This window comes from Pygocentrus nattereri, chromosome 10 (assembly GCF_015220715.1).
Source record: "Pygocentrus nattereri isolate fPygNat1 chromosome 10, fPygNat1.pri, whole genome shotgun sequence".
In the NCBI taxonomy this organism is placed as follows: Eukaryota; Metazoa; Chordata; class Actinopteri; order Characiformes; family Serrasalmidae; genus Pygocentrus; species Pygocentrus nattereri.
Genome location: NC_051220.1, coordinates 19,086,841 through 19,105,807, shown reverse-complemented (window position 1 = coordinate 19,105,807; position 18,967 = coordinate 19,086,841). Strand labels below are relative to the sequence as shown.

Genomic DNA, 18,967 nt, shown 5'->3' with positions numbered 1-18,967 from the left:
GCCTCGAAACGAGCGTAGAAAGTATTCAGCTCATCTGGAAGCATAGCAAGGATGTTATTCACAGAACAAGTTCCCCTCTTAAAGTCCGTTATTGTGTTAAGCCCCTCCCACAGGTTTCTCATGTTGGTGGTTTTGACTCCACTTTAGCCCTGCACTCACGTTTAGCTGCTTTGATGGCCTTACGGAGAGCATAGCTGGCTTTTTTATACTCATCCTTGTTTCCTGATTTAAAAGCAGCGGAATACGCACTTAGAGCAGCACAGACCTCATAGTTGAGCCATGGCTTCTGTTTAGGGTAGACACGAACTCTTTTTGTGAGCACAAGGGGAGAGTAGCAGTGGTTCAGCGCGCGTGATCTTCATTTGCTGCATGAGATGTGTTGGAAGTACTTTGGAGTGACTTCCTTAAAGTTTGCTTTGTTGAAGTCCCCAACAATGGAGGCTCTGTATCAGCCTGTTTTGGGATGTACACGGCGGTGACAGTGAGCCCTGAAATCTCTCTAGGCAGCCACATCGGTCTGCACGAGATGATTAGATATTCCAGGTCTGGGGAGCAGAAAGACTCAATGAAGTGTACATTTCTCTGGTCACACCAAGCAATGTTGATCATAAAACATGCACCTCCCCCTTTGCTCTTCCCAGAGAGGTCCTTTGTTTTGTCCACACAGTGCACAGAGAAGCCCACAGGCTCAATGGCCTCATTGGGAATCTCTCCTAATAGCCAGGTCTCTGAGAGGCAGATTATACAGCAATCCCATGTTTCTCGCTGGAAAGAGATCCATGCCCTGAGTTCACTAATTTTGTTGTCCAGGGACTGCACGTTTGCCAGTAGTATGCTGGGGAGTGGGTGATGATTAGTATGCTGTCTCAGCCTGACCAGAATGCCGGCTCTCCTGCCTCTTTTCCGGCATCTGTGGCGTTTCCTCGGCCGGTTGGACCAGATAAATGGGGGCCTCTTTGAGGTTCTAGAACAATAGATCTGTGTTCAGGAACTCAAAGTCTAGTTTTTCGGTGAGTGATCATCGATCTGATTCCCAAAAGTGTTTTTCTGTCATAAACAAATATGCTGGCAACATTTAGTGCAAAAGCAAACAAATGAAAACAAAATTAACAAAAAAATGAATAGAAGTTAAGGGAGCTCCCAACACGGCAGCCATGCTCTGCGCCAATCTTGGATTTGAAGACCAATGTTTTCTTATTTGGAATTTGTTCTTGGGTAAGAACAGAATCTACACACACTCAAGAGAACGAAGGTATGGACAATTCTACAGCTTAAGAACGTGTCATGAATCTAACATAGACTTTTTCTTAGGACCTTCCTGAAGAACAAATTTAAGAAAAAGCTTTTTGTGTTTTGGCAGCCTGTCCAGGGTGTTTCCTGTCTTCTGCCCAGTCAGGGCTGGGATAGGCTCCAGTACCCCCCATGACCCATGATGATAAACAGCTTAGATGATAAATGAATGAAGGAATGAATGAGGCCCATTGTTCTTAAGAGAAAGGTTGAGAAAGAAATAAAGAAATCTCTTAAGAGGCTTTTTAAAGAATAACCATTAATCTAAACTTTCTGCTTCAGTATATAGTAATAATGAAAAGCACATTGAGGAAGGTTTTCTTTCTTAATCCACTCCTGTCAATTAACAGACTCGAACATCTTTAAATAAAGAACTAAACTAAAAGTCACACTAACAAAAACATATTTAAAATCACTACTAACAGGCAATCAGCTCTTTTTATTGAAAGGCATGACCAATTTTCGCTCCAGTGGTTACAGGTTCATGGGGCCAACTAGTAGACATTAAGGCTGACACCAACTACCCAACTAGCCAAGTTCTTTATAGCCAAATTATCCATTTCCCATTACTAGGCCTTTGCCAGTAACAGAGTCCTCATTTCAGGTAACCATGAGGAAAGTAATGCAGTTTGCAGTTAAACCAGGCTTTGGGGTGAGGGATTCCTTTATGTTTACCTTTACTTTTTTGTCCAGGAATTTTTTAACAGTCCCTTACACTGGAGCAGACGTAGTGTGATATCATCTTGTTGAAGCTTACTCTTTGTCAATTAGAAGAACATCATAATGTGCATTTCAGTAAAAGTGGTCGTAATATACTGTCATCTTTGATTTGGCCAGAAAACTTCATGTTCATGTTATTTTTCGTAGTACTGATTCTTGTTTTCTAGCCCAGTCAAGTTCTACTACTCTTTTACCATATAAGTAGCCTATAGAAACTAGCACAGCTTGGCTAACCCCACAATCAGGAGAAACAATAATGCGGGCAAATGTCATGTTTACATGCTGGCATTAAAAAAGTAGTTCTGTGCATTTTTGTGCAAATGACAACAGCATGCAGCCATGTAAATGTTGCCATGGTGATAGCATCTGCCAAAATTGTGATGTTTTAAAGAGAGATTTGCCAGTTTTTAATTTATTCAAGGTGGAAAAAAGTGAGGAGGATTTAAGAGCCCAGTGCAGTTGACCTTGACAACCTTATATTTTACAGTATTTTCTTTGGTGCAGGGGAACTTTTTTAACTGTCAGCAATCCCCCGAGACACTCTTGTAGCACCGACCCTGTAGCATAAAAAAGTTTACAGTTATTCAGTGTGTAACATTGCAACATTACAACGTAGGCCTCATTTAACCATAAACAATTAGGATTAAAATAAACAGCATGTGGTAAATGCCCAGTGGGTGGTGCTAGGCCCCATTACCTTTATGAATATTAAAATTTTAATCCCTGCCTCACATGCATCCCTGCAGAAGCATTATTAATGCAAAAGAAGAGACTTGCTTTCAGAGTTCTGAAAACTCAAGGTTTGCACGTTTGATCATGAGGCGGCTGGCCGTATTTGTGAGTGCTCACTGAATGTTCATTAGCTTGTTTGGGTGAGTCAGCGCGGAGCAGAGTCTTAGGGTGTCTGGCCGCAGCAGACTGTGAAGAATCCTCTGCAAGCCATTTGAAGGGAATGGCCTCAAAAAGAGATGCAAACTAGACACAAATGAGCTTATATCGCTCCCTCCTCTGATCAGTCGCGCCGCCGCAGCTTTCATGCGAGCTTGTTGGCAGCAACAGTTCTTTGCATGAAAGACCTGGACCGGTCCTCAGACTCGCTGCTTTGGTCATTAGGGTGGCATGGTCAAGCTGGGGTCAGAGACATCACTGGTTTAGTGTATAATCATGCTCTTGGGGAGGGATTCGCAACATGAATATAATGAGCATTTCAACCACGAGCTGTCACCATATGGTCTTCTGCTCAGCTAGCTTAGCATGATATCTCATTGCGGTTTGAAGCGTGAATGTCAGGGAGTAAGGTCATATGCTAATCCCTGTTTTGCTAACCAAAGGCAAGACCTTGTTAACTTTTTAGAATTCTGACCCAGACTGTCTTTGTGTGTTTGACTAGGTTACTGGTATCTTGCAACATCATATGAGGAGTTTATATGACATCCCAAGGGTGTGTTACCAGGAAATGTGAAGTCATCCAAAAATACTGTCATCCTGAATCACCATTTTGCAGAGTTCAGCGAATCTAAACAGATTTGGACTCAACACAGCACTTTGGGCTAAGAGCTTCTGCCTCTTTGTTTCTCTCTGCTTCTCTCCTGCCGGATTTCAGTCTCCAAGGAAAAGACGTTACCTTGTACTGAGCTGTGAGCCAAACTGAAGATGTGTCCTGCTGCCTCATATGCTCTGCACACTAGTTATGAACATTTTTAGGAGCAGTTCACATGCTTTTTGGTTTTTTTTTCTACCTGCATGTCCCTGCTGTATTTATAGTGTATAATAGCCTTCACTTTTTTGTTTCTTGAGGTCACCTCAGCCCAGCCCACACACATTTTGGTACAGGCAAGATACAATGTTGCTTCCCCATGGATGCTGTGAATGAACAAACGATCAAGACCACACGCATATACATGCTAATGTAACACCATTACACATTTCACTCTCATATGCTAGTGTAATACTATTACACAAGGTAGCAAAGTGAAACTGTACTCAAGTAAAATATATACAAGAATGCATGTATATTCTTGCATATGGGAAAATATTTGGGTGTAATGATATGCAAGCTTCACAGTATGATACAGAATTAGAAGAGGAATACTAATATCATTAACCATATTTGTTTGTTTGTTTACCGACCCAAAAAGACAGCAGTGCTTGTTTGAGTGATAATTGACATTATTTTAGAATAGCCGTAATCTTAGAAGACATCAAATGTATAAAAACAATACACAAAATCACAAGATTACATGTTCCATGTGTGTTTGATAAACATGTTTATTATGTCTCTAAGCATCACAAATTAATTTACAATCTGGACTTCTGTGACTCTTCTGGCTGAAATGAGTGTGAAAATTTATTTTCTAATGTGATTCAATCACTCTCAGCAAAGTGCATAATCCAAGACAATCTACAACCAAGTAGAGGTGCAGATCAGAAGCTATGAGAAGCCCTGTGGACTTATTTGGTTTGCCAGTTCAGAATTCGCACTTGGCGGCTGTTTCAGTCCTGTGTGGAGAGGTATCCGCTGCGACTCGTGGTCTCTCCTCATTTTGGTAACTGAGACATTTGAGTAATGTCTTCACAGATGAGTTGACATATTTGTTACATTAGCATGGGTACTTGATAGTTGCACAATGTCGGCACACCATCACCGTTCAGTCTCCCACTTTTTACCCATCATTGGCTGGGAAACTGAAGTGCGCCCTAACAAGAGATGAGTATGAAGATAAAAGAGGTTAAACTTGTTTTCTCTGCTTGCCATTTTAAAGAGCTTAGCTAATCAACCATTCATGTAACACAAAGCAGAACTTAGCCGCTTATTAGCCACCTTATTGTTTGAATTTTCCTCAGATGACAAAATGTATCTGCTGCACCATTAAAAGTCGAATGGAAATTTTTTTTAAAAAGCTGGCAAATAAGATGCTCACTTTGGCTTGTTCAAGGTAGGCAAACCAGACCAGTTTTTTTTCCCCAATTCCGAAAGCTGTGTAGTGTTTTATTTTTTATATCGGTGATCATTACTTTTGGCAATATCATTGATTGTGCCAAATAGAACTATAGAAAGCATTCCCAGTGGGAATCATGCTTCATAACGATGTTATAAGTGGAACAAATGTCTGTCACTTTAGTTTGAGGGCCCCTTGTGCAAATATAATGTCATTTACTTCATATAACATTGTAGGTTACCTTGCAGTTACTGGCATAAGCTGTTTATTAATATTCAAATATTTCTTTACAAAATCTGTCATTTACTGCTTATGCATGTACTATGAAGTGCCTAAGTAGGTAGCCATCAAATAAAGTATTACTTAAAAATTGTAATTTACACAAATACATTGTAAGTCCATTATTAATGAATGGTGGCAAAGGCAAAGGCTTAGACCTATGATGAGCTGTATGAGAGGCTGGACAGTAAAGAAGGAGTAAAGGACTTGTATCGTTTGGCTAAACAGAGAGATAGAGCTGGAAAGGATGTACAGCAGGTTAGGCTGATAAAGGATAGAGAGGGAAATGTACTAGTGAGTGAACAGAGAGTGTTGAGTAGATGGAAGGAGTACTTTGAAGAACTAATGAATGAGGAAAACAAGAGAGAGTGGAGGACAACGGGGGGAGAGATAGTGGATCAAAAGTGCAGAGAATTAGTAAGGTGGAAGTGAGGGCAGCTTTAAAAAGGATGAAGAATGGAAAGGCAGTTGGTCCAGATGACATACCTGTGGAGGTTGTTTAACAAAATCCTGGAGAGTGAGAGGATGCCTGATGAGTGGAGAAGCAGTGTACTGGTCCCCATTTTTAAGAACAAGGGTGATGTGCAGAGCTGCAGTAACTACAGAGGTATAAAGTTGGTGAGCCACACCATGAAGGTATGGGAAAGAGTTGTTGAAGCAAGGGTAAGGCGAGAGGTTCAGATCAGTGAGCAGCAGTTTGGTTTCATGCCCAGAAAGAGTAGCACAGATGCAATTTTTTTTGCATTGAGAGTGTTGGTAGAGAAGTACAGAGAAGGTCAGAAGGAGCTACATTGTGTCTTTGTGGATCTAGAGAAGGCATATGATAGGGTGCCAAGAGAGGAACTGTGGTACTGTATGAGGAAGTCAGGTGTAGCTGAAAGTATGTAAGGGTGGTGCAGGACATGTATGAGGATAGTGAGACAGTGGTGAGGTGTCCAGTTGGAGTGACAAATGGTTTCAAGGTGAAGGTAGGGTTACATCAGGGATCAGCTTTGAGCCCCTTCTTGTTTGCAATGGTGATGGACAGGTTGACAGAGGAGGTCAGGCAGGAGGCTCCATGGACCATGATGTTTGCAGATGACATTGTAATGTTGTAATGGTGAGAGTAGAGAGCAGGTGGAAGAGAATGGGAGAGGTTTGCACTGGAGAGGAGAGGAATGAAGGTCAGTAGAGACAAGACGGAATACATGTGTGTGAATGAGAGGGAGGCAGGTGGAAAGGTGAAGAGGCAAGGAGTAGAGGTCATAAAGGCGGATGACTTCAAATATCTTGGGTCAACCATCCAGAGCAATGGACAGTGCAGAAAAGAGGTGAGGAAGATGGTGCAGGCAGGATGGAGTGGTTGGAGACGGGTGTCAGGGCTGATGTGTGACAGAAGGATAGCAGCAAGAGTGAAAGGGAAGGTTTACAAGACAGTAGTGCGTCCTGCTATGATGGTTTGGAGACTGTGGCTCTGTCTAAAAGACAGGAGGCTGTGCAGGAGGTGGCGGAGATGAAGATGCTGAGATTTTCGTTGGGAGTGACAAGGATGGACAGGATTAGAAATGAGCAGATCAGAGGGACAGTGAAGGTGGAGCAGTTTGGAGATAAAGCCAGAGAGGCCAGGTTGAGATGGTTTGGACATGTGTTGAGGAGGAATAGTGGATATATTGGGCAAAGAATGTTGGAGATGGAGCTGCCAGGTAGAAGGAGAAGAGGTAGACCTCAGAGAGGGTTTATGGATGTAGTGAAGGTGGACATGGAGATGGTTGGTGTGAAAGTAGAGGAGGCAGTGGATAGGGCAAGATGGAGGCAGATGATCCGCTGTGGCGACCCCTAAAGGGAGCAGCCGAAAGAAGAAGAAGACATTGTAAGTCCATTATTACAGTCCAGTATGACAGAAAGGATGGATTATACTCAGTGTAAAGAACTTCACATACAATTTCGGTGAACTGTCAACTAAGATTTTAAGCCTATCAGTTACGTGTAGCTACTTTAAAGTATCAGTGAGTGCTTGCTTCAAATCTGCTAGTAATTTCAGATCTACTAGTGGTATATTAAATGTGTTTACACTAAAAAATCTGCTTGTCTAATAGTTTTTTCAAATTTAAAGGTATTAAAAGTCCATGAACCAAAAGCTATTCTTTTATATTTCTACCCTATCTTTATTCCTTAGGATTAAATAGACTGTTTTTCTACAGTGTCTTTAAGACTGATATATCTAAATGACATTTGTTCTGATTGGCTGCGTCATTCAAACAGCAGTTTGGGCTGAAACACTCCCTTTAACTTCAGCCTGGATGGGCTGTGGTATGCTGAATTGATGGGTATATGCAAATGCATTGGTTTCCATGACATCACAAAATCAGTGATTTCATACTAGGCTGTTTTTTTGCAGCTTATTTTCCATATATGGACTGAGGAGTGAATGATATGTTTTGAAAATGCATTTTTTTCATGATATAGGCCTTTTAATAGGGCTATAATAGGGTTTGTCCCCTCTTTGATGCAGTAACAGCCTCTAATCTTCTGGGAAGGCTTTACACTAGGTGCTTGAACATTGCTGTGAGGATTTGATTGCCTTCAGCAACAAGAGCATTAGTGAGGTCAAGTACTAATGTTGAAACTCCACTGTAGCTCATCTCAATGGTACTGGATGAAGCTCCATCATTTCAGAGAATGCAGTTCCCCTGCTCAATGGCCCAAAGCAGGGGCACTTTATATCCTTCTGGTGAGGGGGTGACCCCAAATGCATACCCCCTATTCATGCTCCTCTCTTTTTCTCTTTCTGCTCAGGTACCCATTCCCCACAGTATTCAGTACCTGCAGCAAGAAAGATCTTGCTGCCAGTCTGGAGAAGGGAGTAGGCATGTGTCTCTACAACATGCCAGAGGTCAAAGTATTGTATGGAGGACAGAAATGCGGCAACGGCTATGTGGAGGAAGGAGAGGAGTGTGACTGTGGAGAGCCAGAGGTAAGGGTTACCGCGCTTATTAATTATTCACCCATTCCTCCCATCGACTGTCTGCTGCTTGGTGAGTCACTCACTAGCACTCCATCAAGTGTATTGTTGCTCAGACATGAAGTATTCAACACAGAGTGATGACAAGATATTGAAATATGTCATCATCAATGAATGGATGAAGTCTATTATACATATTGATGTATATTCTTTGCGACCGCAGTTGGAAAAAGTCAAAGGTTTACAGACACCTTGCTTTTAAAGAATGTTCTTAATAAATCAGTTTCGTCTGTTCTTTCTCTGCTGGCAATATACTGCAATAACTTGCAAGAACATGCAATATATTGCATAGAAGCTGCTTAGGTCTTGTCATTTTTCTTCAAAAATGAATCAACAACTGACAGAAGTATTATCTGGGGAATAATGACATACAGGAGACATTTTGATTCACATGAACCTGTGTGTTGTAAAATACAACGCTTCAGTAAATAGATGTTTTGTGTTACTAAAACTTTTGCAGGCATTTTTTTGCTACTTTGTTTTTTTTGCAAATAAAATAGAGGAACATTTAAAAGAAGGCATGATTTCTCCAAGCTGTTGACAGTGTAAGTGATTACCATACCAGGACTAGAATATTAAACGGGATGTTGTAGTATGAGAAGAGATGGATTGTAAAAGGAGAGAGAATTCTGGAACTGTGGTCAGAAACCCTGCCCAAAGAATAGATATAGGTCTGAGAGAGGATCTTCAGGCGTGGTCCTCCCAGATATTCTCTAACATTACTGGAGATGGCAAAAGCGTAATGCTTGCCTCAGCCAATGAAATTAGAATCAATGAAAGTGTAAGCCAATCATATCCGACCTTGACGTCAGTAAAGCTCTTCCAAGTGTTACCACAGAGAAGTTTAACTGCCATAGCTAACTTTAATAGCATTTAGTGCTGCAGTAACAGACACTTTTCTGGAGTACTGTCTGCTATAAGCACTTGTGTAACACATACATACCTTTTTTCACTCGAAGATTGTAAAATAAAATGGAATTAGTGGAACAAGAGCCCAAATTGGATGTTTGCTGGCTTGCAGTTAACTAAATCTGTGCTAATTTGAGCTGCCCAGCTGATTTTTCTGATATAAAATGATGTAAATGGCTATAAGTAATTCTGATTTTTCATGAGTAAGTCCACTTTGGCTCACTAAGTTAAATCTCTGAGATTCGTGAGTTGTTTACTTTGTATTAGTGATGAGTTATATATAAGAAATGACACACAGCATACAATTTTCAGTTATTTTACCTTTTAAAAGAATAGTATATGGGTATGTACCAGTAGTTGTTATATACTTTTTTCTGAGACACAGTGCTGCAAATGAACATTTACATCTTCTAATGGTACTCATCTCACAAAGCCTTTCTTTTTTGATATCTGATGCATCGTGGCTCATTAAAAATAAATATGATAAAAAAACTTCTTAAAGGTAAGTGACAGGATAGTCGATTTGTTATATTGTGACCTACATTCACAAAACAGAAGTTTGTTTAGGGTACTCAGGTACACGATATTGCCAAAAGTATTCACTCACCCATCCAAATCCTTGAATTCAGGTGTTCCAATCACTTCCATGGCCACAGGTGTATAAAACCAATCACCTAGGCATGCAGACTGCTTCTACAAACATTTGTGAAAGAACATGTCGCCCTCAGGAGTTCAGTGAATTCCAGCGTGGTACCGTGACAGGACACCACCTGTGCAACAAGTCCAGTTGTGAAATTTCCTCACTACTAAATATTCCACAGTTAACTGTCAGTGGTATTATAACAAAGTGGAAGTGATTGGGAACAACAGCAACTCAGCCACGAAGTGGTAAGCCACGTAAAATGACAGAGCGAGGTCAGCGGATGCTGAGGTGCATAGTGCGCAGAGGTCACCAAACTTTCTGCAGAGTCAATCACTACAGACCTCCAAACTTCATGTGGCCTTCAGATTAGCTCAAGAACAGCGTAGAGAGCTTCATGGAATGAGTTTCCATGGCCGAGCAGCTGCATCCAAGCCTTACATCACCAACCACAATGCAAAGCATCAAATGCAGTTGTGTAAAGTGCCACCACTGGACTCTAGAGCGGTGGAGATGTGTTCCCTGGAGTGATGAATCACACTTCTCCATCTGGAAATCCGACAGATGAGTCTGGGTTGCCAGGAGAACAGTAATTGTCTGACGGCATTGTGCCAAGTGTAATGTTTGGTGGAGGGGGGATTATGGTGTGGTGTTGTTTTTCAGGAGTTGGGCTTGGCCCCTTAGTTCCAGTGAAAGGAACTCTCAATGCTTCAGCAGACCAAGAGATTTTGGAAAATTTCATGCTCCCAACTTTGTGGGAACAGTTTGGGGATGGCCACTTCCTGTTTTAACATGACTGTGCACCAGTGCATAAAGCGAGGTCCATAAAGACATGGATGAGCAAGTTTGATGTTGAAGAACTTGACTGGCCTGCACAGAGTCCTGACCTCAACCCGCTAGAGCACCTGTGAGATGAATTAGAGCAGAGACTGCGAGCCAGGCCTTCTCATCCAACATCAGTGTCTGACCTCCCAAATGTGCTTCTGGAAGAATAGTCAAAAATTCCCATAAACACACTCCTAAACCTTGTGTAAAGCCTTCCCAGAAGAGTTGAAGCTGTTATAGCTGCAAAGGGTGGGCCGACATCATATTTCATAGGCAGATGAGCAAATAGTTTTGGCAGTATAGTGTATTTCCTCCATTTACTCCCATTCATTAACTCAGAGACTTTTGCCACTGAAGGAGGGTCTCTAGTCCTCCTTCCAAACTTTAGTTTCATAACTTCATTTGCAACTTCATGTCAAGAATTAGAATGCCATGGGCCAGATTTATGATTAGCGGCCATAATTAGTCCTATGGACAGTCTACTGACACTTTGCAATGGGGGAGTGGCCTGTTGAGTGGCTTATCGAACTGATAACCTCAATGCAAATGAACACAGATGTGGATTCATAGTTGACATTTGACCAGCACAATATAGAACCCTGATAGGCTCATATGCTTTTTGTATGAAAGCTTGTTTTCACAAGATTAAATGGAAAAGACTCTTTATTAGGTCTTTCACAATTTTAATATTTTAGCCTATGATTAATTGTTGTATAAGTAATTGCGATTAGTGATTTAATTGTCTGTTTATTTTTTTGCAACTGCAAAAGTTCAAAGCAGCTACATGGCTTATTAGCAGGCAGTCATGCTTAACTAACACTTTATTTTGCTGTGAATAAGACACGATACACTGCACTATACTGGCTATAACAGATGTCTGCAGTAAGACAGTCAACCAAGGCTTACATGTTTCTCTTGGGACAGAGAAAATGTGAGAGAAAAAACACTTATTCTGCTAGTACACATGCAACAATTAGCATTAACTATGTTAGCTATCAAATTAACAAATCAACTTTCAGCATAAACATTGTATAGCACAGAGTTAAAAGTCAGAGTTTGAACTTTGTTACAAAGTCACAAGAAAAAAAAGATTTATTTTATCTTTTTATTTATTTATTTTATTATTTATATGTATAATTGGCTCAGGCCAACTAATAAAACATATCCAGCATACATTATACTTTTTGTAATATCATATGACTGTGAAAACGAATGACTGTGAAAAATAATTGTGGTCAGAACAAATAATAATGATCATCTCAAGTAACTGTGATCAGGCAATAATGTCATAAGGTGGCAGACCTGCTTTTATCCCTCTCAGATAGTGGTTCAAATTGTGACTAATTAAGCTGAAAAACTAAAAATAATATATAGAAAGAATAATAATAAAAATAATTAAGTTGAAAAATTAAGTCATTACTTATTGAGAAAGTGCATGATTTCTGAAGTAGTAAATACATATTTTGAGAAAATAGGACATTTCAAGATGTCAGAGAATTCAACGAATATTTATTTCAGTTTTCTCAGCCTCACATCAGCGTAGGTGCTTCATTATCAGCTTCATTATCTCCCCCCTGTATTTTGTGCTTTGAGAGAAAAACACCTATAAATGCATATGAAATGAGGCCAAAATGAAAAAGAGCATCATCCACCCTTCTGATCTTATACAGGGCTGTTGTATCTATTTACTAAATCATACACTGTAAAAAATTTGAGGTCAGCTCAACTCAAAATGATATAGTAACTGATTACATGGCTTTTCTTGAGTTGACTCAACTTGAGGACACACAACTCAAATTTCTTAGTTGAGTCCAAAGTTATCTTAATGCTTTTAGTACTGCATCTCAGTTATTTAAATAAAGTGAGCTTGTTTTTTATACTCAACGTCCTCACCAGCCAAAACGCTCTCCATCACACCATCCTGTGAGACATTGAGTACACACTCATAGATGGCTATGGCATCGCTGGGGCTCAAACTCACAACCTCCTGTTGGGTGGATGGCTCAGTCCACTGCACCACTCAGGAACACATGAAGCAGCTCAGATCAGATAGGACTGTGTTATAGAAGGAGCACCAGCTAGTGGGGAAACTGAGTTAAAAAAAAAAAAAGACATTCAGTTTATCTAAACGAGATGCAGATCTAGAAACAGTAGCTTGGAGAATTTTTGACTCAACTAAGACCTTTGAGTTATGTGAACTCTGGTGTCCTCAAGTTGACTCAACTCAAGAAAAGCCATGTAATCAGTTAGTAAATCATTTTAAGTTGAACTGACCTCTCATTTTTTACAGTGTAACAGTCACCTTTTAACAGCAAAATTTGGCTTGGAGTCGCATTACACATTTGTAAAACTTTCTGTTTCCTTTTTTATACAAATCTACACTTTCACAAGCTACAGAGCTACACTTCTAATAATATTTTAAAAATGCAATATATCGTGCATTCATTCTTCCTGTTGGTTATTCTGGACCTTCACTGAAGGCCTTGATGGTTTGCCAGGTAGATGATTAGAAGGTTGTTGGTTGAGTCAGGCGGAGTATTGGTTTTGGACTTGGTTGCAACAGAAAAAGGCCAAAAGCCAACGTATGTTCTTTATATCATGCACAAAAAACTGACAGGCTTTCTAAGAGAAACAACACATTCGCACATCTGGAGAGATCTAGCAAGTACGTGCCAAAGACCAGATGGATGCCCAGCAATGGTGCTTGTGTGTTGGCTAGAAGGATGAGAGAACCCCACCCAACCCCTTTCTGTCTTTCTTTCCTCAGGCAGATCTGCATACACACACAATAGGCTGATGTCAGATTGCCTGTAAAGAGATTTCTCTCTCAGCCAACAGAGGTCAAGCCTGACCCAACATACACTGCAGGCCCAGAGCCAGCACACCAGGGCCTTATTAAAGGAAAGAAGGAGCGAAAGTGGGGGAAAGAGGCAGACAGACAGAGTGAAAAAGAGAAACGCCCGTGGCATAATTGTATCCTGTGTGAAGTGAACCTAGTGTTTTTAATACATTTCTCTAAGTAAACACACAACTGGTGGGCCTCCAGCCAGTGATGCACTGACTGAAAAAGGTAATGCAGTCAGTCTACGTGATTCAGATGTGTACATCAATTACACATGAATAAAACATAAAACAATGAATGTGATTACTGCCAAAAGTAGGACAATACTGTGTTGATGTAATTTTTTTTTGGAATAGCATGGTGCAGAAAAGACCACACATCATGTATTTAATTTCCTCTAAAACCAACCATTAAGTACAAGTTATTATTTTTCAGAAGATTAGATATAAGATAATCCACTTGCATCAGGAAGTTTCCAAAACTGAAGTTCAAAAAATTATTAAAAGATACGGAGAAAATGTGACTCCAAGTTAGATCACCAAACTCCTGTCCTCTCTTGCTTCAAACTTTCTATTAAAAGACAATCACAGAAGGAGTCCTGCTTTAAACAGGGTATACCCATCCCAAATTCCTCTAGCGTTTTTTACATCTACCAAAAGACTATTCTTAGCTAACTGATCTATTTTCTTTGCAGAACTAAAAGCAAGTCTCCTGAAAAGAACAGAAGCTGTAATGATGGCAAAGAGTGGACACACTGAATACTGAAAAATGTGATATTGTAAATAGTTATTGAAGCTTCTGTATAATTTTCTGATAAAAATTTGTTTCCTGCTTTTGTCCAATGCTGAGAAATGAACACCTAAATGGCTATTTTGATTGGAAATTAAATAAATGACTATCTGACTTTTGCTCAGCACTATATGCGGTGCACAAATGAAACAAGTAAATTCAGTGTGTCACTTTTTTCCATTAATTGTTGACTGCAGATCATGTCTGCACCTTTTCTGCCCTGGCAGCACACAAACATGAAACATATGCACGTTGAACAATGAGACCAATGCCTCAAAATAGCAGATCTCTCTTTAAAATAATAACAATACCGAGAGGTCCTCTCCTGGACCACTAATTGAAACCATATGTGTTAAGAACAACCAAAAGATTGTTATTCAAAGGCTGTTGTTTTCATCTGTTAGGTTCCAAGGTTTCATGGAACTAAATATGTGTTGCATTAATCTGAACCGACATTTTTTCTGTTGTGGCAGTATAGCTCATTTCTGATGTTTTGTCATACAAGACACTACTCAGGCTACTTCTGCATTTTACTTTTCTCAGTTGATAATGTGATTTGCTGTTGTCGCATTTAATTTGATATGTAAAGAATGTTATCATAGATTTATATTTTCTTGCAACCTTTTTGCTCAAATATACATAAGAACAGGTAAATATGACCCTTCAGTCACTTTTATTGCTACTCTGATTAAACGAATCAATGATCTGATTTCCATTCACAGGATATCCAACAATAAAGACAGCAACATGCTTATTTTATACAGTGATAGAAAATATTGTAGGACAGAGAAAGCTCTAAATCTACATGCTGATACATTTTACTATGGCTAACAAAGGCTTGCATGTGTTCCAACTACTCTGGCTGCAGATTTTAATGAGTTAAAGTATCATTTCAGTAGTTTAAGAAGAACCAATTCCACAATTTCCTGCATGTATCTCAGCCATGAATGGATTTTATAAAGTATTGTGGCATCACTGTAGAAGAATAAGAAGAAAACATTGTGCATACGGGCAGACACTCTTTTATTTTGAACAGGTTCTTAAACAGGCAGCAAGAAATGCCCAGCCCAGCACTCTCCCAGACCTAACACTGAAAGGGGTTAACACGGGTAATATGAGGAGGGAAGATACTTCTAAGAACTAGTTACACTACAAAGCCCAAGCAACTCAGCTTCGCTAATAATAGAAATATAATTAGCAACAACAGTAACAATGAGTGTCCTTCTTGCTCAGGATTGACGACAGCAAATCACATTATCAACGGTAATTGCAGTCACTTTGCACACCTTCTAAACTCCTCATGGCAACGTGGGTCATGGTGGGTGCCACAGTATGTTTGTCCTAGGTCAAAAATCTTATCTCAAAACAAACCACCCCACCCCACTTGCCCCTAGTCATTGTTTTCATTTAACAAATGTCCACCATGACCTACCAGAACCTTCACTGTTTTGATAGTTTTCCCTGTAGCTGTCACTAGCCTAAATATACTCACTGTCCAAACAACAACAGATATCTCTGATATCTCAAAAAAAATTTGAAAAGGTTTAAGTGATTTTGGAGCATTAAGTCCATTAATATCGGTCCGTTCATTATAAAATTTTCATTTCATTTATCATTTTTAAACAAGTTCCACGCTTTTAGGTATAGCTGGAGCAGAGTTTAAAAACTGACAAAATTAAAACCTTTTGAGATTTTTCTGCAGCACCCCAGTTTGAGAACTGCTGCATTATACACTTCAGATGTTTGGTTCCTATCACCACCATTGTGAACAGTTCTGACTCTGGAAGCTTCTCTAGAACAGTTTCACATCAAACTACTCTGAATGACTTTAATTAAATCTTAGAGACTCAATTATGCAGTAATTCATAATAATAAGTGGAATTCTCCATTGACACATTAAATTTGTTGAATGTAAGTAAAGCAGGGTTAACATTCTTGTCTAAAAATGTTGTTCATTTGTGTGTATGTATGTATGTATGTATGTATGTGTTTTTCAGGAGTGTATGAACCCTTGCTGCAATGCTACTACCTGCACTCTCAAAGGAGACGCTGTGTGTGCCCACGGACAGTGCTGCATGAACTGCCAGGTACTCGTTTGATCTCGTCTCGACTCATTTTTTTCCTCCCTCCCTCTCTCTCGATCTCTCTCCCACCCACTTCCTCTTTTGCTCTGAGAAGAAAAAAAGGGAAAAGCATGGAAAACGCATTCTCTTTGCCCCATTAGTGAGCGCAACATGAACTGTCATTTACGCTCTGAAACTACACAGTGAATTTCCTCTGAGGGCTCCAGACACATAAATCAGAGAGCGAGGCTCATTGACTGACTGAAGAGAGGGAGGGAGAGAGAGAGTAGACCTCTACCCCAGAGGCTGTCTGTGTCACTACCAGACTGGGGCAGTATGCCGATATTATCAGTGCAGTATCAACAGCTTGGTAGAACAATATTATTTCTCCTTTGAGGCAGTAATCTGCAACATTGCCACTTAATTATGAGAGCTTTAAGAAAAAACTATGCACACTTGAGAAATAACAACTAGGCCTACACAGAGTAATTGGCAGAGCAACTAGCCCAATGATAATTAGCTTAGAACTGGGCTATTTCTACTGCTACTATACTGTCTTAGGATGACTGATCTGGTTGCAAAGAGAAAAACTACTGCAGTTGATGGCAGAGCACCACATGAATCTCACTTAGCTGCCTCATGTGCATATATTTTCTATGAAAATTAGAACCGGCTCATGCAGCCCCTGCAGTTAAATGTTTTTCGTGGAAAAATATATGCTGTTGAAAGATTTGTCTCTCATTAGCATAAAAATCCTCATCGGTAAGGAAATTAGCTAGATATTTTTCTGCATCTCACCACTGTTTGCTCTTAGACTCCTCTTTGAATTCTATCCCTTTACACTGCCCACGCGATTTCATCTAAGGTAGCAGCAAATTAGCTTATGAAGTAACGCCAAGAGAGATGTAATTAAGACTTTGGTTGTGCTGCGCACCCCTCCCCTGAGCAGATTCATTTGGGCAGCTGAGGTTGTTGTATCTGACATTTTTTAAATGAGCAGTTTACAATCGTAGGAACATGTAGCGTTAGGAGTCTTGTTCAAGGACTTGTTCAAGGGCCAGAGTCAAGGAACTCTGTAATATGCCATATGGTGTTTAGGGCTACTTAGGAGACTGTGAAATCAAATCAATAGGAAGGAAAATTTACACTTTTGAGTGAATGTTCTACACTTTAAGGGATGATTCAAAGCAGCACAAGATGAACCTCACATAGCTGGGCTGGGAGTCTACTTGGTTGACTAGCAGTCTAGTTGTAAAAGAGGTGAGCTAGCAACTAGAAGGCTATGAGTTTAAATCCCAGGTGTGCCTGGGTTTTTTCTGGCTGTGCCCTTGGGCAAGGCAACTAACAAACCACTGCCCCAGGCAGTTTTGCTGATGATGCTGAGCTGCTTTAAGACTGAGTGTGGCTAGGCACCAAAATGGCAAATGGGATCAATGTAACATAACAGCACAAGGACATGTTTTATGTATATTTTCTTATCCTTGGTCAGGCTCATTACTTATTCCTCAGAAATTCTACTTTTTTTCATTGGAAATTTTAAAATTCCTACATAATGTAGCTTTTAATGTAGCATAACGTCTTTTACTGAAAGGTTACATTTCAAGTCCATATTTAGCCACATTATTAGCTAACTATTATAAGGTGTTGACGATTCTCTGTATAGATAAATTATGAGTTTATTGTCTGTTTTAAAAATGGGCAATAATGTAGTAATACATAAATAAATAAATAAATGCCTATTTGAATGGAATAAATTGAATATCGCCAACTCCTAGAAACTTGTGCATGCCTGTATAGGTGAGATTTACAATGGGAATAAGAAGCCTTTCTGTCAAGATACCTGACTCTTTGGATACCATGGCCTTCCAGATATCTCCAGCTTAAGAGCTTGTGACATAAATTTCAACCAGTATGTTCTGCGTTTTCTGTATCAGCCGAAGAGTCCATGACATAATAATATTATCAGCTGTATGTGCAAAATTCAGAAACAGTTGTTTGGATTGTGTATTCGGATTTTTTGTCTGATGTCTGCTTCTATCATTTGATGGCTCTGCCGGTGTCACTTATGTCTAGTTGTTGGCCTAATTATATTCTTCTGTTTCTACCTGACCAGTTGATGACTTTCATCTCAAAGCATGAATCTCAGTGCCACAGTTGATTCTGAAGTAGTTCAGGGATGACTAATGCTTCTTGTTCCATGAAGTGATTTGCTTTTTGGGCCTGGGACTTACGTGTGTGTGTGTGTGTGTGTGTGTGTGTGTGTGTGTGTGTGTGTGTGTGTGTGTGTGTGTGTGTGTGTGTGTGTGTGTAGCTGAAGCCTGCTGGAACACCGTGCAGAGAGTCCAGTAACTCATGTGACCTGCCTGAGTTCTGCACTGGCACCAGCCCTCATTGCCCAGCTAATGTCTACTTGCATGACGGACACACATGCCACAACGTAGACGGCCACTGTTACAACGGCATCTGCCAGACACACGAACAGCAATGCATCACCCTCTGGGGACCAGGTTAGTTACATTACTAATAGAGTCATCACTAAAATGATAATTAATAATACTCTTGAATATGCAGATATTTTGTGCATTATTATTTTTATAATTATATTTTAATGACTATTTAGCATGTTTGTCAGACAATGCTTAAGCCTAGTCCTGGACTACATTTTGTTTC

General features: G+C 40.0%; 1 protein-coding gene across 2 annotated transcripts in view; it reads left to right on the top strand.

Annotated features, from left to right (window-relative positions):
- Positions 1-18,967, top strand: part of adam12 (ADAM metallopeptidase domain 12) — a 185,124-nt gene that overhangs the window by 139,063 nt on the left and 27,094 nt on the right. For both annotated transcript variants that reach the window (XM_017713419.2, XM_017713418.2), the window contains exons 12-14: positions 8,004-8,181; positions 16,232-16,321; positions 18,609-18,804. In XM_017713419.2, coding sequence (XP_017568908.1) covers positions 8,004-8,181; positions 16,232-16,321; positions 18,609-18,804 — 464 coding nt within the window. The remainder of the gene's footprint in view (positions 1-8,003; positions 8,182-16,231; positions 16,322-18,608; positions 18,805-18,967) is intronic.